The sequence below is a fragment of the Zeus faber genome, assembly GCF_960531495.2.
Source record: "Zeus faber genome assembly, chromosome: 4".
Classification (NCBI taxonomy): Eukaryota; Metazoa; Chordata; class Actinopteri; order Zeiformes; family Zeidae; genus Zeus; species Zeus faber.
Genome location: NC_137191.1, coordinates 37,255,477 through 37,276,758, shown reverse-complemented (window position 1 = coordinate 37,276,758; position 21,282 = coordinate 37,255,477). Strand labels below are relative to the sequence as shown.

Genomic DNA, 21,282 nt, shown 5'->3' with positions numbered 1-21,282 from the left:
TGTTGTTTATTGCTATGTTCATGTTTTTCCATGTAAATGTTGTTGTTTGTTGCTCTGTTTATGTTTTTCCATGAAAATGTTGTTGTTTATTGCTCTGTTTATGTTTTTCCATGTACATGTTGTTGTTTATTGCTATGTTTATGTTTTTCCATGTACATGTTGTTGTTTGTTGCTATGTTTATGTTTTTCCACGTCAATGTTGTTGTTTATTGCTATGTTCATGTTTTTCCATGTACATGTTGTTGTTTATTGCTCTGTTTATGTTTTTCCATGTACATGTTGTTGTTTGTTTCGATATTTATGTTTTTCTGTGTACATGTTGTTTGTTTCTATGTTTATGTTTTTCCATGTAAATGTTGTTGTTTATTGCTATATTCATGTTTTTCCATGTACATGTTGTTGTTTATTGCTCTGTTTATGTTTTTCCATTTAATGTTGTTGTTTATTGCTATGTTTATGTTTTTCCATGTATATGTTGTTGTTTGTTGCTATATTTATGTTTTTCTGTGTACATGTTGTTGTTTGTTTCTATATTTATGTTTTTCTGTGTACATGTTGTTGTTTATTGCTATGTTTATGTTTTTCCATGTACATGTTGTTGTTTGTTGCTATGTTTATGTTTTTCCACGTCAATGTTGTTGTTTATTGCTATGTTCATGTTTTTCCATGTACATGTTGTTGTTAATTGCTCTGTTCATGGTTTTCCATGTCAATGTTGTTGTTTATTGCTCTGTTTATGTTTTTCCATGTACATGTTGTTGTTTGTTTCGATATTTATGTTTTTCTGTGTACATGTTGTTTGTTTCTATGTTTATGTTTTTCCATGTAAATGTTGTTGTTTATTGCTATATTCATGTTTTTCCATGTACATGTTGTTGTTTATTGCTCTGTTTATGTTTTTCCATTTAATGTTGTTGTTTATTGCTATGTTTATGTTTTTCCATGTATATGTTGTTGTTTGTTTCGATATTTATGTTTTTCTGTGTACATGTTGTTTCCATGTTCATATTTTTCTGTGTACATGTTGTTGTTTGTTGCTATGTTCATGTTTTTCCATGTACATGTTGTTGTTTATTGCTATGTTCATGTTTTTCCATGTCAATGTTGTTGTTTATTGCTCTGTTTATGTTTTTCCATGTACATGTTGTTGTTTGTTTCTATATTTATGTTTTTCTGTGTATATGTTGTTGTTTCGATGTTTATGTTTTTCTGTGTACATGTTGTTGTTTGTTTCTATATTTATGTTTTTCTGTGTACATGTTGTTGTTTGTTTCTATGTTTATGTTTTTCCATGTAAATATATGTTGTGTATTGCTATGTTTATGTTTTTCCATGTACATGTTGTTTGTTTCGATATTTATGTTTTTCTGTGTACATGTTGTTGTTTGTTTCTATGTTTATGTTTTTCCATGTACATGTTGTTGTTTATTGCTATATTCATGTTTTTCCATGTACATGTTGTTGTTTATTGCTATGTTTATGTTTTTCCATGTACATGTTGTTGTTTGTTGCTATGTTTATGTTTTTCCATGTAAATGTTGTTTATTGCTATGTTCATGTATTTCCATGTACATGTTGTTGTTTGTTTCTATATTTATGTTTTTCTGTGTACATGTTGTTGTTTCTATGTTTATGTTTGTTTGTGTACATGTTGTTTGTTTCTATATTTTTGTTAGTGTAGTTAGTTAGTTAATTGCTTTGTTATTGTGTCTTTGTACTTATTGTGCATAATATCTGGGTGCGTTGCAAAGACATTTCACTACATATATGTATGATGGTATGTATATATGTATGTGATAAATAAACCTCTTGAATCAAAACATCCTCCGACCAGCAGGGTCCATAATACCATTCAAAGTCCATCATTTTAAACTGCAGTTCACACTCCACACCAGTCAGTGGCGGTAATGCACGTAAAGTTGTCGACCTCCCGCCATTAAAAGAAAGAAGAAGAAGACGAAGAAGAAGAAGAAACAATGGCCGAGCAACTCCAGCTTTTCACTGTTTCTGTTCAAGAGCGAATGGTTGCTGCGGTTGAAGAGGTTTTATTAGTCTGTGAAAAGGTAAAAGTAGGTAAAGAAGTGAGAGTTTTATTGAGCGAGAAACTTGCAGCAGCAGCAGACAAAGACATTGTCAGACATTTAGAAGAATCTGTGGTGGATTGTGAGAACAGACTGGGGCGCTCGAACCAGGAGCTCTGCAGGCTGAACAAACTACTGTATTTAATACTGACACCTGAAGTCAAGCTACACAGAGCAGGTCTGTATGAAGACCTACATCTATCTGTCTGTCTGTCTGTCTGTATGAAGAGACACTACTTTATGACATACATCTATCTGTCTGTCTGTCTGTCTGTATGAAGAGACACTACTTTATTACATACATCTATCTGTCTGTCTGTATGAAGAGACACTCTACTTTATTACATACATCTATCTGTCTGTCTGTCTGTATGAAGAGACACTACTTTATTACATAGATCTATCTGTCTGTCTGTATGAAGAGACACTACTTTATTACATACATCTATCTGTCTGTATGAAGAGACACTACTTTATTACATACATCTGTCTGTCTGTCTGTCTGTATGAAGAGACACTCTATTACATACATCTATCGGTCTGTCTGTCTGTATGAAGAGACACTCTACTTTATTACAAACATCTATCTGTCTGTCTGTCTGTATGAAGAGACACTACTTTATTACATACATCTATCTGTCTGTCTGTCTGTTTGTATGAAGAGACACCACTTTATTACATACATCTATCTGTCTGTCTGTATGAAGAGACTACTTTATTACATACATCTATCTGTCTGTCTGTCTGTATGAAGAGACACTGTACTTTATTACATACATCTATCTGTCTGTCTGTCTGTATGAAGAGACACTCTACTTTATTACATACATCTATCTGTCTGTCTGTCTGTATGAAGAGACACTACTTTATGACATACATCTATCTGTCTGTCTGTATGAAGAGACACTCTACTTTATTACATTCATCTTTCTGTCTGTCTGTCTGTATGAAGAGACACTACTTTATTACATACATCTATCTGTCTGTCTGTCTGTATGAAGAGACACTACTTTATTACACACATCTATCTATCTATCTGTCTGTCTGTCCGTCTGTCTGTATGAAGAGACACTCTACTTTATTACATACATCTATCTGTCTGTCTGTCTGTATGAAGAGACACTCTACTTTATTACATACATCTGTCTGTCTGTCTGTTTGTATGAAGAGACACTGTACTTTATTACATACATCTATCTGTCTGTCTGTCTGTATGAAGAGACACTGTACTTTATTACATACATCTATCTGTCTGTCTGTCTGTATGAAGAGACACTCTACTTTATTACATACATCTATCTGTCTGTCTGTCACTAACAACATTTGACAACATTACACAATACAAGTTGACGTGACCATTAAAGAGCCCTCTCACCTCAGCTTGGACACACTATCCTAGTTTTCTGCACTGACTGTGTCTGTATTTCAGTGTTGCCTCCAGAGCTCCAGCAGCTGTCTGTCTGTAAAGAGGAGCAGCAGGAGAGGAGCCCCAGTCTGGTCAAGGTGGAGCCAGAGCCTCCACACATTAAAGAGGAAGAGGAGGACCTCTGGACCAAGTTCCCATTCCTTCCTGTCTGTGTGAAGAGTGAAAGTGATGGAGAACGTGCTCAGGACTGTGGAATATCAGAAGCAGCTGGGAGCTTAGATCCAGCTTCTGTTTCACAACCAACTTGTGATGAGAAGCTCCTCTCTTCAGACTCTTCTCAAACTGAAGATAGTGATGAAGATTGGATGGAGACCCGAGAACATCAGTCAGGTAACGTTTTATTGTTTCCTGTTTCATAGGGGTGTCGCATTTCTCCAAATCCACCTTTCATTGGACTTTCGATTTTAAGGTCACCATTCCATTTTCCATTTAAACATTTTTTTTGGCACTGACGGTGATGCCATTGTTAGACTATCGAGTGTTGATTTGTAAAGAAAACACTTGTTTCTTAATAAGTAACTTTTATCTGAATAATAATAATTATCAAAAATAGCTTCAAGGCAGCACATACGGGTCCAGGTTAGTCATGTTGCTTATGAATTACAATGATTTCATAATACAACTAATAGCACAATTATTTGTAATTCAACAAAACATCTTTTGAAATAAAAATAATATCTGGTGGAAAACAACACAAATTACAGTTATCCAAGTTCCATTGAATGCAGCATTACTTCTGAGTTTTCTGAGTTCCGTGACATTACATCACTTCCTTTTTAGGAGCGCTTCAACCCGAGAGCCATGTGTCCGCCCCACGTCCTCATCTTCCACAGAGAACGAGTCCACTACTCAGTCCATCGCAGATGGCGGCGCTGTCTTGGACCCCCACCCAAAACATGTGGTATCTTCCATGTTACATGAGTAAGGACCCCTGCCAAAAGTATTGTTCTTTAAGAAGATGAGAATGTTGACATACTCTGGAGAGAGTGTGTACTGTGTTTACAAGCGCAACCTTTGGGCGGGGCTTATTTCTATTTCGACAAATGTGATTGGTTAGAGGTGAAAGGTCATCTTTTGATCGTCCAAACTGATTGGCAAATAAATAAATAACAAAGAATATAAGGTTTTTCGACGTGGAGTTAAAAGTTCGACTAACCTGTCAACATCACAAACAAATTTGCAAATTGATTCAACTGAGAAAGAACCTGAACCAAAAATGTTTGCGTCCCTGTACAGTTAACTAAAATTAAACTACAAACTAAAACTAGATGTGAAAAAACATTTTAGTTGAAACTAAACAGAAAAAAACTAACTAACTGAAATGATATTGTGTACTTACTAAACTAACTGAAACTTTAAAAAAGTATATAGGAAATGTCTTTAATTTTAGTCTGTTGTAGCGTTACCACTACAATTTGGTGTTGAATATTTAAAAATTAATGAAAGCTTAAGAATTCAATAAATAATCAATAGTCTTCTTAGGGCACCACCTTCGTTTTGCTTAGACGAAGGAATCTAATGTCAATCTCATGTCTAAAGTGTGCAGTCCATTTCGCTTTCATCATCATGTCCTTAATAATAAAATAACCATTTATTTATTATCTAAAATACTTGGGAAGCATATGTATGTAAATAAATGAGAAATAAAGAATGAAATAATAGAAAATCATAAAATCGATAAAGATAGGGAAAGCATTAACGGAGAATAAAGTCATTGCTGATTGACAGTAATGGAGAGAGTTTGTGATTATAGATATAACAAATGGACCTGGCGACTAAATATTATTCAAAGTTCTAATCGAAAGGTTTTAATATCTATTAAACACCAACTCTGATCACATGTACGGCAGAAGGAATATTTTGCCGCTTCAACTTGCCGAGAAGCGTGCGCTCTGTTGTACAACTGCTTGAAGACCAGGAGTGGTTTAGAAGAAAGGCGGTGTCGTTGGGTTATCCCATTCCCACATACCGAGAATTGTTCCAGAGAGGCCATTTCTTTGGGCATGTTATCAGTTCGTGGCAGGAGATGCCGGGGAAACTTTCACCTTTGTGCAACTTTGGTGGGAGACAATAGAAAAGTGACAGTGAGGTTATCAACACACAGATTGGTGTCCTGCTGTGTCCGCTGGGTCTCAGTGTCTGTCGTTATCTCTCATGTGCGTATTTGAATGTTCATCAGGATGAGAAAGGGGTTTCGTTTTCATAGAGTTTGGGATCAGTTAAGTGGTTTCACATCTGTCTGTTAATTCCTGGTCAGACTAAGTGGCTCCATTGAGCAGAGATACAGACCCAATCTAAGATGTCCTGGCCGCAACCTTTTCCTTTGTCCGTAGGTGAGAATTAAGTCACAGTTCTGTGATAAAATCCAGGTTTATGAATGATTGTTCACACCTTTTTTCTCGTCAATTTCATCAAGTTTGTCAACAAATAGCCGTTCAAATACAATAACCGGTTCTTATCTTTGTAGACACAGTATTAATATTGAAGTATTAATATTGAACATGGCTAGGACCCCATCTGGAGGAGAGCTACTTTTAAATGGAAAGATGCAAGTTAGAATTAAGTGGAAGTGTGATCAGGCAAAATGTGAGGGGTTAGTGTTATCCCAACTCTTGTCTGTCTTGACTTGTTTCTTTCCCTCTTGAGATTCAAATTCTATAACAATCTGATGAAAAATAAACTACAAAGAATTTTTCGGTTACTGTAATGAAGCTTTTCAACACTTCTTTTATGTCACATTTTCGTTATTAAGCTGATTTATAACTGCATAGTATCTTAATAACTCAAACTGTAAGGTGATAATGCCAACCATTTGTGACCCACCGCGTACTTTAGGGTCATTTGGTGGCGTTCGACTTTTTTTGCATCATTTGAAAGTGGAATATCAGAGCTTCCAGACAAGGTGTCCCTTGTGCAAATCAAGCAAATATTTTTAAAGCTATGACTTGTTAATGACAAGGGTTTGGCAAACTGTGTTTCTGAGATAATCACCTTCAAAGTTTGACCCACAAAACTAATTTTGTTTTAAAAAAAGCTTTTATTTAACAGTTAGAATATACATGTTTTATAAAAGTGGAATTATTTTGGACTTTAAAAGTACAGACAATACAACAGAATGTAGAGTCTGTCAATATTATGAGCCTCAGAAAATCTGAAATCTGAAAATCTGTCACCAACCTCAACAAACTTCATCACGTCATCAACTTCTTCCGTTGCAACAACAACGGACCTATCGTCGGTCCCTCCGGTGGTTCTTGAAAATATTCCATTTCATAGTTACATTTGGTTTGAAATCCGCTGTTTGAAATGTTCTCAAAGTCCGGAGTAATATCACGTTCAGCATCGCTGTCGTTCTCCACGTCGCTGTGGGAGAACTGACTCTCATCGAGGAAAATGAAGTCCAGTATGCGCTGCTTACACTGACTTGGATCCATCGCACCGGTCAGATTCAGGTCCCAAATATGATTCAGAGCTTCCTCCACCCGCTTCACCTAATCCATAACGATATGGAGAAGAAAGTTTTCACAGACAAGTGATACCAAAACACCCCCGTGCTGCGCCTTAACTGTCTGTTTACTGAAGTGACGTAGGTGCGTGACGTGAACGTTTTTTTTTTCTTCGCCATTTCAGTGGCTCCGTGTGTGTATGAATATTACGATTTAAAGGTTAAATTCTATCAAAACGGTTTCACGTTGTGACTTGACATCACATGGAATATGGAGGAATGATCTTCACCTGGACGGTCGATTTAAAGGTAACCATCGATCGCTGTTGTTCAGTGTCTCGGTAAGTGAACTGTGTTTCCTCATGTCATCTAACGGGAATATTTAACTCCACGGTGAAACATTTTTATACTATTTATAAATCAAACTCGGGTTTTGAAAATATATTGAGAGATAAAAAAACAAAACACAAAGGAACACAAATCTGGAAAAATCTCATTTCCCTTCAAGAAAGGTTTTTTTCTACTTATTTGGCTGCTCCTGGCCATTTTAGAAATGCGCGAGATGGCGGCTTTTGCTGCAGTGGGTCACATTTTCAGTTTCAGCAGCCAAAAGCTGATGCCTGGTTGCCAGCTTTTAAAAGTTAGTGTTGAGCCCTGCATACCCTCTGACTTTTTCTCTGTTTTCCATACTTTTCTTTCTTTCATTCTTTCATTCTTTCTCTCTCTTGCAGTCGTGAACTCCCAGTTGGATAAGACAGATTTTCCATCAAGTCAACTCAAAATTCATGAACGTATCCACACAGTATACGATGGACTGTACCATTGTCAGCAGTGTGGGAAAGGATTCAGTCAATCAAGTTCTCTCAAGGTACATCAGCGTATTCACACAGGAGAACGGCCGTACAAATGTCAACAATGTGGGAAAGGATTCGGACATTCGTCAAGTCTCACAAGACATCAGCGTGTTCACACAGGAGAACGACCGTACAAATGTCACCTGTGTGCGAAAGGATTCAGTCAATTGCAGAATCTCGAATCACATCAGCGTATTCACACAGGAGAACGACCATACATATGTCAACAGTGTGGGAAAGGATTCAGTGGCTCAGATAATCTCAAGAAACATCAGCGTATCCACACAGGAGAACGGCCGTACAAATGTCAACAATGTGGGAAAGGATTCAGTAGATCAGGATGTCTTACGATACATCAGCGTATCCACACAGGAGAACGGCCGTACAAATGTCAACAGTGTGGGAAAGGATTCAGTAAATCAGGAACTCTTAAGATTCATCAGCGTACCCACACAGGAGAACGGCCTGAACAATGTCAACAGTAAAACAAAAATCAGGATTATAGAAACTCTAACTAGCACATTTACATTGATCTTACAACTGGAAATCACTGTCTAACAGCCACGAGCTCCCTGCTCGTGGCTGTTAGACAGTGATTTCCATTGTTCAGGCCTAGACATAGACCGTTACTTGATCAATGCATTAGTGCAAATACCTGCAATGCCATGTGTCTACCATGGGAGATTATATGTATTTTAGAAAAAACAATCCAAATACTTTTTGAAGCACACGTACTGTATGTGGAGAGATATTCCTGACTCCAATTGCACCCTAAAGCGTGCCGTTTGCTATCGAGACCCTCGTTAAGTTACATATAACAAAATGTATTTGCTAAAACAGGAGAGTAATACAGTCACACTCTAAAACAGTGATACCCCGATAGTCTCTCCCCGTACATTTGTCCGGAGGGAGTTCTTATTAATGATGCAACGGTACACTGTATTTTATGGAACCGTTCGGTACAGCCCCTGCTGTTCAATAAGCACACCGTGGTACTGCAGTACTATGGTATCAATCAAATATGCTCAATCACAATAAGACCTCATTTGGCGAAGTTACTAATAATACTGTTTAAATGCATAAACTTTCATTCAGCCAGGTTGCCGTTTGGTGGCCGACCAGAAAACCGCTTCCACCACCAACATCCCCATGTTCTGTTGTGCTTAATAAAATCTGATTAAAGATGATGATCTTACGCCTTTTGTTAGGATGTGGGTTGAAATAGTGTTGTTATAGTTAGTAAAAAGAAATCATCTTAATAGTTGAGAGAATAGAGAATGGTTGTGGAAGATGACTGATGCCTGGACCATTTGTTTGGTTTTAATTGTATTTGTTTGTATGTAAACATTGTCATAAGAGTTTATGTTGTGAAATCATTAATTGTTTTGAACATAGTGTTGTGTGGAGATATGTGATTTTTTGCGTATAAAGTTAAATTACCTTCACTAGTCAGGGAATTATCAACAGCCAATCAGAATGGAGATGAACCCAAAACTCTGCCACTTCCGCCATTTTGAGGCCAGAAGCCATCCCAAACTCGCCGCCTCAGAAGAGTGTTTAAAAGAAGCCGTTGACCACTGAGTCTTCACGGTCGTCACCATTCAACCCTGAAGTTGTTGCCATTCAACACGGAAGTCGTCGGATCAGTTTGTGCTAGTGATGTGCCGGGGGTTACACCACCTATCATTAACAAACACAGCCAGCCCGCCACCTTTCCTCTTACCGCTCTCCACTGTCCTGTCCACCCACAGCAGATGAAATCTGTCCAGGGAAACAGTCACGTCCGGGGTTAGCGTGGTTAGCCATGTCTCTGTAAACATCATGATGCTGCACTCCCGATATTCCCTCTGGTGCCGGGTCAGCGCTGTTAACTCGTCCATCTTGTTGGGGAGAGATCTTACGTTCCCCATGATGACAGACGGGAGAAACCTGGAGAAATAAACTTACTGTGATATGTCAGCCACTGCAGGTCCTCCCCGCTTACATTAACTGTTGTTTATTAAATAAAGCTGTAGTTTTCTACTTACTGTATTTCTGCCTGTGTGATTTGCCAGTATCTTAAATAACCTTTTTTTAGGGAGTTAAAGTCACTTTAAAATTACATTCTAGAAACACCCCAAATCTTCTTCTTTGTGCTGCTCCCGTTAGTGGTGGCTACAGCGGATCATCTGCCTCCAACACCTTGTGTTCTGTGCACCTTCCTCCCTGACACCACCCGCCTGCATGTCTTCCCTCAGCACCTCCATTAAGCTTCTCTTTGGCTTCCTCTTTTCCTCTTGCCTGGCAGCTCCATCCTCAGCCTCCTCCTCCCAATGTAACTCTCATCTCTCCTCCACACGTGTCCAAAGCATCTCAATCTGGCCTCTCTCACTTTTCCACCAAACTGTCCAACCTGAGCTGTCCCTCTAATGTCCTCATTCTTAATCCTGTCCATCCTTGTCCCTCCCAATGAAAACCTCCACATCCTCAACTCTGCCACCTCCACTTCAGCCACCTGCCTTTTTGTCAGTGCCACCGCCTCTAAACTGTGCAACATGGCTGCTCTCACTACTGTCCTGTACACCGTCCCCTTCACTTTGGCTGGTATAATATAATAATAAATAAATAATAATAATAATAATAATAATAATAATACAACTGAAGGGTTTTCCAGAAACTCCTTTGAGAAATCCTATGATGAACCCTCACACTCAGTGGATAGTGACCAGCAGCTTTATGCTAATGCTAAAGCTAGCTTTCTTATAATAACATTAATAACTGTTACTTTTCCTTTTAAGGGATTCAGACGACCATATTCTTGGCATGCAAATAAATATCCCTCACTACAGCTCGACTATTACATGGTGAATTAAAAAAAACATGGTGGCGAGCCACAATTTGATCAAATGATTAAATTAATGGATAGCAGGGAGTTGTGATGATCCTCATGTCAGAGTCGTCTCTCCATCTACATGTGTAAGGAATAAAGACTTGTACACACATCTGAATCAACACATCCATCCAGATTACTGAGGGATCCTCCCTGACCAGGGTCACTGATCATCCTTTGCCAATAATTGGCGACTGTTTGAAGACTTATTGAATTAACTTTATATTGGCCCATTTTTGAGAGTCAATTGACTTTTAAAATGTTTTTCTTCTTCTTGTTTTACAGCGTTTGCCATCCAGCTTTTCGGTGCATTACCACCACCCTCTGGTCCGGAGTATGGATCACATGTCAGACTTACAATCTAAATCCTTGAGAAAAACAATAAAAAACTTCACACACCAAAAAGTACATTTTATCCATCATGCTTTACCACCTAGTCCTACTATCCATGTCAGTCTCCCTGACTCTGTATCCCTGCTTATCCATCACATCCCATAATAGACCCTGTATCCCTTCAGAAAGATACCAGTACCCTGCCCTGCTGAGCCCTGCTCAGGAACCCTTTTAATGTGGATCCCTGCAGCCCTAATTCCCTCACATTACCCCTCATCGTGTCTCTGTGTCCCAGACTTCCTAGGATGTAGAGCTCTGCTGCACTGACTCTTCTTCCTAACATCCCTCACACTGGCCTGTGTGTGGTTAGGGATAGGGATAGGGTTAGGGTTAGGGTTAGGGTTAACCATAAACCTAACCCTGCCATCTTCAGTGTTTGGTTCAGTGCACAATGCCCCAAACTTAAGGACGTCAACAGTTTCCTCTGTCCTGTGTCCACTACCAACCCTAGTAAGTGTGACACTCTTTTGAATTTGATGCATTTGATCTGGTTGTTTTTCCCCATTTGAAACATTTAACCTCTGCTTTACTCGCACTCATTTGCATTTCTATATTTCCTAATTTTAAAGCGGTCTTTGCCAACTGGTCCACGCTCTCACGCCCCCTCACCCCTGCATGCGCTGGCCCCTGCAGGGATGTCACCCGACCTCCCTGATTTGCTGTTTTTGGGACTGACTGAATGACTTCATATCGTACATCTTGATTTGAATGGAAAGACATTCGACTTGCTCTCGCTGAGGTTGAATCCAAGCGTAGCAACACTTTATCTTATCGAGTCTTTTCACCCAGTCTTGTCAAGTCTTGCAGCGGAAGAGTGCTGAGCCTATAACCCAGAGGTTGATGGATCAAAACCGTCCTCTGCTATTTTGTGTGATTACGTGACAAAGCTTCGTCTTCACCGTACTGCCAACATCTCCACCCTGCAAAGCCCTCATTTATTATTGGATGTTGTTCTGTTGATTTCATTTCCTTTTGCTGGAATTGTCACCCCATATCCTGTTACTCCTGTCTAAGGTTTCTTTGCAACATCTCAATAAATGTTTGTCAAATCACTACACTCTTTCATTACATATTTCAATAAAATTACCAAATCAATTTGATCCTTTTCTTTCCTTTTTACCTGTTACAAATACCAGTTTATATGAGGCCAAACATGGAGCCACTACCAGATAAACTACTGAAGGGCTTATCCTCAGATCAAACACCCCAAATTCTACTGTAATGTCATTCTATACCAGTTCTCCCCGACACCTCCCATCCCCCCAGCATTCCCTCAACAGCTCTGCTCGTCCCACAGCTCGTCACAGGACAGAGTTGTTGCAGCACTTGTTGATGATTAAAGAATGAATAAAGTGTTTCATTGCAGGTTGACAAGTTAAACTCCACTTGCAACTAACTCTGTCCTAGATGCAACGGAACAAACACTCTGTGTTGTATGTCCAGCATACAATAATAATAATAATAATAAATAAATAAATAAATAAAAACAATGTTTGAATTCCTGGCCATTGGCCAGTAAGCTCTTAGCATTCCACTTAGAAGAATGTCCCTAATTAGTATTAGTCAGCCCATTTTGCTTCCTGCTTGACTGATTGGTGAGGTTCTCCATTACTTCTTCCCATGTCGGTCACATTAATCCTCAGTGATTCACACCCAGCTGAAATTTATAATTTTTTGACTGTTAATCACTCCTGCAATGAATGTTAGCAAAGGCCTTTTCTCCACATACATCCTGCCGTCTGTTGTTTGTGAGATCTCAAACCCCCGTTGCTCCTTGTTCATGAGTAGCATTGTTCTCTTCTCCTGACACTCTCACAGTTTCTGCATCAGTGATCTTTCTTTCCACTCTTACCTTTTGGATTTTATTCTCCGTCTGACCTCACACCCGCCGTATGCCACATGATGGGCACCTCCAGTCACAGCATTTTGGTTGCACCCGTTCCACGCTTTGCACATGGGTTGGCCCCCACACCTCGCACACCTCTGATCTTTACAGTTGTTGGCTGTGTCCAAACCTTTGACAATGAAAGCACCTCGATGGATTTGGAACATACACTCTCACAGAGTAACTCATAAAACCCAGAAAGCCTTCATTGGCCGCTCTCTCCTTCAAACTCAATCAATACCGTTTCACTCTCCCTTCTCACTATTCTTTTGATTTTTTCAATCTTTGTGCACTCATTCTTTTTCCTCCCTTGAGATTCCTTTTTAGTTGCTGCATATCTACCCTCATATCCCTGTGATCACTCCTTTACATCCAGCACTATTCAGCTCCCTGTGTTCACCGCCTTAAGTTTTCCTATTTCTTTTAGCAACTCTGTGTCCAACTCGCTCAACTCGTTAAACATTGTTCAACTTTGTTCGACTTTATTCAACTTTGATCAAATATTTTCAAATTAACGATGTTTCGTTTCGAAGATCCATTCTAGCACCAACAGGACGATACCAAAAAGGGATCAGTTTCTCTCCAAATAAGTAAAATAGATTTTTTTTTTTTATTCTACGTATAGATTCCTCACTTGTGGTGGCTTTTATTTGATATTTTATTTTGGATAGTTTCGATTTAAATGCCGTATGTATGCGTTATATTCTAATTATTATCATTAGAGGTCCAGCCGCAGCGCTGGAACCCTATTGTAATTGTACGGCATCCCCTTTTTGTCATTGTAAGAGGAAAAATAACCCAATATTCTCTGCATTTTGAGGCCTAAAACTATGTGGAACACTAACGTCGAACTAACACACAAACACGGTTGACATCACATTTGAACCGCAAGGTCACAAACATCTTGTGGTTGGAGTTTCATCCAAATTAATCCACATACGGAGCAGATATTAGTGAAAAACAACAAATTTAGATCTACAGTATATCAGAGACGAGCCAATGCATTTTACACCTAAATACATTTTATTTTACACCTAACCAACCCGGCTAAAAGTATCTGGAAACCATACTTCAGCATAAGCTACGAACACGGTTAAGGTGTCGTTAAAATCGCTTTGTCACAAGGATCTCATGGTTAAAGTTTCATCCAAATCAATCCACATACGGAGCAGATATTGTGATTGAGACTGTCCAGTTGGACCGTGTCCAGTGTGCAGCGTGGACTCTGTCACTTGTTTTTGTTTTAAGTATTAAATTGAATTTTCATTACTAACATAAAAAATACAATACAATTGAATGTAATTAGTGGTATTGTTATGAAAAGTAATCAAAGTTCGTTGTTACAGTTACAGAAGCTGGAAAAAAAGCCAAAAATCTAAGACACCAAAGAAGCCGTTGTCCAAAAATCCATTCTTCAAAGTCAGACACAATATTCAAATAGAAAAGTACAGAAGAAAAATACTGTGAAGAAAACACTAATGAGAAAACTTTCAGTGTAAGTGTTGATTCCCATTCGTCCAGGTGTGAAGAGGCTCATTTCACCAGGATGACTTTGTTTGGAGACTCCAGAAATAAACAATGTGCAGCTGTGAGTTTATGATGTAATGTCATGGAAGATGGATTCCTCCATTGAAACAGAAGTGGCTGCACGCCTGCAGCTCTATTTAGGTTTTTGCGGTGAAAACAGGGACATTCTTGGTATTTTACAGATATTTTTAAACAAGACAACAACAAAAACAACAAGAGCCAAGCACACTGAGCCCCCAAAACAACAAGAGCCAAGTATGCTGAGCCCCCAAAACAACAAGAGCCAAGTATGCTGAGCCCCCAAAACAACAAGAGCCAAGCACGCTGAGCCCCAAAACAACAAGAGCCAAGCACGCTGAGCCCCAAAACAACAAGAGCCAAGCACGCTGAGCCCCAAAACAACAAGAGCCAAGCACGCTGAGCCCCGAAACAATAAGGGCCAAGCACGCTGAGCCCCAAAACAACAAGAGCCAAGCACGCTGAGCCCCGAAACAACAAGAGCCAAGCACGCTGAGCCCCAAAACAACAAGAGCCAAGCACGCTGAGCCCCGAAACAACAAGAGCCAAGCACGCTGAGCCCCGAAACAACAAGAGCCAAGCACGCTGAGCCCCGAAACAACAAGAGCCAAGCACGCTGAGCCCCGAAACAACAAGAGCCAAGCACGCTGAGCCCCGAAACAACAAGAGCCAAGCACGCTGAGCCCCGAAACAACAAGAGCCAAGCACGCTGAGCCCCGAAACAACAAGAGCCAAGCATGCTGAGCCCCGAAACAATAAGGGCCAAGCACGCTGAGCCCCAAAACAATAAGGGCCAAGCACGCTGAGCCCCGAAACAATAAGGGCCAAGCACGCTGAGCCCCGAAACAATAAGGGCCAAGCACGCTGAGCCCCAAAACAACAAGAGCCAAGCACGCTGAGCCCCAAAACAACAAGAGCCAGGCAGGCTGAGCCCCAACAAAACAAAAACATCCACAGCAGAAATAATTCTGGCTTCATATTATATCATACAAATTGAAATATATGTCTGTATAGAGTTGTGTAATTATTTATTATTCATACTGTTTCATTAGTAGTGTTTTTGTTGTACAACCAGGGTAGTTATTCTTGAACCATCAATATGATGAAAAATGTTTTACATTATTGAAGGTATTCTGGAAATGATAAGGTTTAGTATAATTACACTGAATAATTGAAGTGATACAGTATATGTCACACTTAGCAAAGGTCAAAACATTGCTGATTTGGCTGAAATAAAATATATATATATCAATCATACATATTGATTGATATGGATATATATCAATCGAGAGGAAAGAACAAAAAAGTGAATTTTACAAAACTTTTATTTTTTCTGAGTAACTTTAGATGAAAAATAAATAATTAATACTCCAACATACATTCAAGGTCAAACGTAGGTACCACCAGTTCCTGATCGCCGATCAATAAGTCTGATCAAATGATGGAAAGAATCAACATTCTGGGTTTGAATGGTGCTGTTCTCTGCCCGTGCCCTTAAGCAAAACCTTGGTCCCGGGTGGCTGAGGCTCCACCCTGCAGCCAGATGGAGAAGAAACTTAAGTATTAGAAAGAAACAGTCTTTATTAGTCACGCAACACACTACAACACACACACACACACACACACACACACACACACACACACACACACACACACACACACACACACACACACACACACACACACACACACACACACACACACACACACACACACACACACACACACACACACACGCGCGCGCGCGCTTTGGGTGGTGCTGGTGAAATGGTTCCTCTGCATTTAACCATCCTGGCTTGTCCTTCCTCCGGGGCCACAGCCAGGAGCAGTGGGCAGCGTACGTGGACGCGCCCGGGGACCAGGTGATAAGTGTCCATCGCTGGTCAGACCATGATGGTGCATGTTTTTGAGGGGGGTCCTTACTGACGTGAGGTGGAGGAAACCCCATGTGAGCACGGGGAGAACATGCAAACTCCACACAGAAAGGCTCCTGTTTGGGAGATAACCCGAATAGGAGCCTTTCTGTGTTATTGCCTTTCTCTGCTATTATGATACCTGCTGAAGTACATACAGTAGTACATAGTGGTACAGTGTAGTACATTCAGTAGTACATACAGTAGACATGTTGTACAAATGTAGTACATACAGTAGTACACAGTAGTACACATGTAGTAGAGTGAAGTACATACAGTAGTACATACAGTAGTAGACATATAGTACAAATGTTGTACAGTGTAGTACATACAGTAGTAAATACAGTAGTACATACAGTAGTTCACGTGTAGTACAGTGTAGCACATACAGTAGTACATAGTAGGCTTTGGGGATTGTTCAAATTCTGATCGGTGAAATATAAATTTATTGGGTTCGCGCACACCGAAGTTCACGTGACGTGACGTCAGGTTATGATGCATCAGAACTGTGTTCGTCCCTCGACTCGGTTTGTTTAAAAATTCTTTCATACAAGAAGGAAAAAAAGGAAAATAAAAAGACCGGAACGGGAGGCCTAGTATGTAGTACACAATGGAGTATTTACAGTAGTACACAATAGAGTACAGTGTAGTACATACAGTAGTACACAGTGTAGTACATACAGTGGTACACAGTGTAGTACATACAGTGGTACACAGTAGTACACTGTGTAGTACATACAGTAGTACACAGTGTAGTACTTACAGTAGAACACATGTAGTACTTACAGTAGTACATACAGGAGTACACAGTGTCAGAAGCTCAGCCAGTCTCTCATGTAGACGCAGGAGGATGGAGAGATCTCTCCTCCATCATGGCAGTCGTCAAACACCTGCAAAGAGAAGGCAGGTCAGAGCAAGGCACTAGCAGGGTGAGGGTTCCAGTGCCTAGAGTACACAATGTATTTGGTGCAGTACAGGGTGTGTGTAGTGCAGTACAGGGTGTGTGTAGTGCAGTACAGGGTGTGTGTAGTGCAGTACAGGGTGTGTGTAGTGCAGTACAGGGTGTGTGTAGTGCAGTACAGGGTGTGTGTAGTGCAGTACCGGACACAGGCCGCAGGGGGCCTTGACCAGGCCGGCAGGCTGCAGGATGGGGTTGACACCGCGGTACAGCTTCATCTGACCGTCCACACTTCCCACCGTTCCTTCCTTGGCTGCGATTAGCGTCATCTCTGCCTTCCCATCGTAGATCAGTGTGTTGAGGATGGTCTCGATGTCCTCCATGGACAGGTCCACCTGGGGACAAGATGGCCGCCTCAGACACCCAAAGACTCTGCTAAGAGGATCGAGTCGTACAATGCACAAACCTGTACACAATAATGGCAACTCCCAACTTCTGGATCTCCTCCTCCTTCTTCCTCTACATCCCCCCTCCTTCTTCGAGACCTCCCCCTTCTTCTTTACCCTCCTATCTTATAGACCTCCTAGCATTGTTTCTCCTGGTCTGCTCGTAGTGTGAAGCCCCCTAGCTGGACCCAGCTGTCCCAGTATGTCGCCGTTCAGCCATGTCTCCATGACACAAGCAAGCTGCATTCTGGGTACTCCCACTTCATTCTGCATTTTGAAGTGTACAGGTGTGCTTCAAAGACATGTTTTGGGGACCTCAAAGAGCTATATTACATAAAAGGTCCATATTTCAAGGTGTAGAGGTGCGTTCTCAGCTGTATTTTAAGGTGCACCCTTCTCACCTTGCTGATGCCCAGTTCGCAGATGTACTTCCAGACCTCATGGGAGGTCGCCAGCGAGCTGTTCCTCTGCACCATGGGACTCTGCTTGCTGTCCCGAGCCGCTTCAGCCTAATGAGTCCAAAGCAACAGTCACTGAAGGTTCTGGACCAGATCCTGTCGTGAGGTCCTTATCATGTAAGGAACCAGGAGAAGGCTTGGAAGGGTTGCTGACCTTACTCTGGAGGAACTTGAAGCACTGCTGGTTCAGAACCTCCACAAACTCTGACTCAAAGTCCTGGTCGCTGTACCAGGCTCCGCCCGTCACTGAGCGGTCGGGCTGCACGTTGTACAGCATGTACACCTTCTTCTTTGACGCCTGGAGGAGACACATTGTCCATCTGTCAGATGATGGGTCCTGGACACTCTTCACGACATTTCATCAAACCATCTTTTCACAGCTTCTCACACATCACAGAAATGAAAGTGTGCCGCTCTTTGTGAAGTGGGCAGGAGTGTTCCACTCCACTCACCGCCACAGACTTGACGGCCTTGATCAGCTTCTTGCTCTCCAAGTTCTTCAGGATCTTGTTGATCTCTGTGAGCGGCAGGTTGCTCTTGAACCGAATGTCTCTGGTCCAAATTCCTGAGAGAGCAGTCAGACAGGACGACAGGGGAGCAACCACATGGATCAGTGAAAAAGTCTTCAATATGAAAGTGATATCGTGGAGATCCAGATCAAACATTCAGACATTGAAGTGGTTTCCTGTAGAGAAATGGATTCTGTGGCAGTCTCAACTCCTTTTTACACTGTATCCCATAAATGGCAACAGGAGTTCTGCTTCATTTCTATGGAGAGACGGAAAGCGCACATTGGGCTCCGCCCCCTGTGGTGCGGTTTCTGTATCCGACAAAGGCTCCGGATGCATCGACAGTTTTCAACACCTGACTCACTTCTGATCTGACGCTACAAGCAGAAGTTACAGTTGCTGAGCAACTGGTGAGCTAGAGTCACTGGAACTGGACTGGTGTAAAACTTAGGTTGATAAAATAATGACATCATTAATATGAACATTGAGTGAATGAATTTTCTGGATTTCCATTTGTACACTCTTTGTGAACACTGTAAAAAGGACGTTTTCAACTTTACTAAATTGATAAATGTGTCCAGAGCGGTGGTCCCTAGGGGCTTGGGACTGTGCTGTTCAGTAACACAACTGGATGAGACCAGTTCTCTGTATCAACTGTATCAAGGCTAAGGACAACAAGTGCAGACCTGAGTGATTCACCAAGATCAACGATGAACTTCTCACCTTTGTTCCCAGCGTCCTCGATCACCTGGTACACCAGCTTCTCCTGGTTGTCTGAGCCCTTCATCTTACTGGGAACAGACACAAACCAGTCTGACCTTCATCACTACAGTCTGACCTTCATCACTACAGTCTGAAGCCACTTACGTTGCCGTCTGTGTGTCCTTCATTCGGTACAAAAGTCCAGAGCTGTTCCTCAGGAGATCCAGCTGACCCTGCACCAGGGCAGAGGAGACAGGGTCAGGGGACTGTCTGAGACCATGGTCATGGGAGAGGGGACAGTCTGAGACCAGGGTCATGGGAGAGGGGACTGTCTGAGGCCAGGGTCATGGGAGAGGGGACTGTCTGAGACCAGGGTCATGGGAGAGGGGACAGTCTGAGACCAGGGTCATGGAGAGGACCAGGCCACTACTCCAGGGGACTTAATATTATCATGAAGGAATCATTTTCTCCCGTGTTGTCATTTGGATTTTTTCTGTGGTCTGGTCATAAATGAACGAATTATCATATACACATATACATGGTTGTACATGAATGTATTATCATATACACATATACATGGTTGTACATGAATGTATTATCATATACACATATACATGGTTGTCCATGAATGAACAACATATAATATTCAATATTTCACAATACAAGTTTTCTCTCTATGATCTGATTCAGTGTTTCTCGTCAGGGAGCAAACAGTGGAACTAGAATCCAAACAGTCAGTTCTGGTGCAGTTCTTGTTTCTGTCGAGGTTAAAAAGCCTTAAGTTGTTGATGTTGACAATACAACAACAACAACAACACATGAGTTGTTGACAATACAACAACAACACCACATGAGTTGTTGATGTTGACAATAGAACAACAACACATGAGTTGTTGACAATACAACAACAACACATGAGTTGTTGACAATACAACAACAACACATGAGTTGTTGACAATACAACAACAACACATGAGTTGTTGACAATACAACAACAACACATGAGTTGTTGACAATACAACAACACATGAGTTGTTGATGTTGACAATACAAAAACAACACATTCGTTTTTGACAATACAACAACAACAAATGAGTTGTTGACAATACAACAACAACAAATGAGTTGTTGAAAGTTGTTTTTTTGAAGTAAAAAGAGGTACACAGTGTTTCTTTAAGTTGGCATTAGCCATAATGCACTAACATAAAACACTAACGACACTTTATTCTGATAACTCACAGCGTCTGGTTGAATTCAGGAACAGAAGCTCACGCACCTAAGTTTGATGTTACTCCAAAGGTGGAAACCTGCTTTGATTGTTTCCAGCCTCTAATGTGAGTCACTTTGGACAAAAGCGTCTGATCAATGAATAAATGTAAATGTAGTGCTATGATGAAATGTACTCTAATGCATTAGAGAGAAGAGTAATGAAAGTCAGCAGGAGTAAGACACAATACATGTGCCTGAATGGGAGGGAGGGCAGAGAAAACCTGAGAATGCAAGGAGTGGAGGTGGAGAAGGCGGATGAGTTCAAGTACTTGGGGTCGACCATCCAAAGCGGTGGAGAGTGCGGGAGAGAGGTGAAGAAGAGAGTACAGGCAGGGTGGAGTGGGTGGAGAAGAGAGAACAGGCAGGGTGGAGTGGGTTGAGAAGAGTGTCTGGAGTGATCTGTGACAGAAGGGTTCCAGCCAGAGTGAAGGGGAAGGTGTACAGGACTGTAGTGAGAGCAGCCATGTTGTACGGTTTAGAGGCGGTGGCACTGAGTAAAAGGCAGGTGGATGAAGTGGAGGTGGCAGAGTTGAGGATGTGGAGGTTTTCATTGGGAGGGACAAGGATGGACAGGATTAAGAATGAGGAC

At 41.0% G+C, this 21,282-nt stretch overlaps 1 protein-coding gene and 1 long non-coding RNA gene across 3 annotated transcripts in view; one reads left to right on the top strand and one right to left on the bottom strand.

The window, feature by feature from the left end:
• Window positions 1-1,984: 1,984 nt before the first annotated feature.
• On the top strand, window positions 1,985-4,395 carry LOC307229604. The gene is made up of 3 exons (XR_013844133.1): window positions 1,985-2,259; window positions 3,511-3,837; window positions 4,288-4,395. It is a non-coding gene; the product is annotated as an uncharacterized lncRNA (long non-coding RNA).
• An 11,191-nt stretch (window positions 4,396-15,586) lies between these two features.
• polr3f (polymerase (RNA) III (DNA directed) polypeptide F) overlaps window positions 15,587-21,282 on the bottom strand; it is a 6,957-nt gene continuing 1,261 nt past the window's right edge. Inside the window, exons 3-10 of one of the 2 annotated variants that reach the window (XM_079999145.1) lie at window positions 19,590-19,657; window positions 19,446-19,513; window positions 18,666-18,778; window positions 18,368-18,511; window positions 18,157-18,264; window positions 17,513-17,704; window positions 17,198-17,301; window positions 15,587-16,031 (exon numbers count right to left, since the gene is read on the bottom strand). In XM_079999145.1, coding sequence (XP_079855271.1) covers window positions 17,224-17,301; window positions 17,513-17,704; window positions 18,157-18,264; window positions 18,368-18,511; window positions 18,666-18,778; window positions 19,446-19,513; window positions 19,590-19,657 — 771 coding nt within the window. In that variant the 3' untranslated portion in view covers window positions 15,587-16,031; window positions 17,198-17,223. The remainder of the gene's footprint in view (window positions 16,032-17,197; window positions 17,302-17,512; window positions 17,705-18,156; window positions 18,265-18,367; window positions 18,512-18,665; window positions 18,779-19,445; window positions 19,514-19,589; window positions 19,658-21,282) is intronic. The other variant, XM_079999146.1, reaches the window with a different exon arrangement.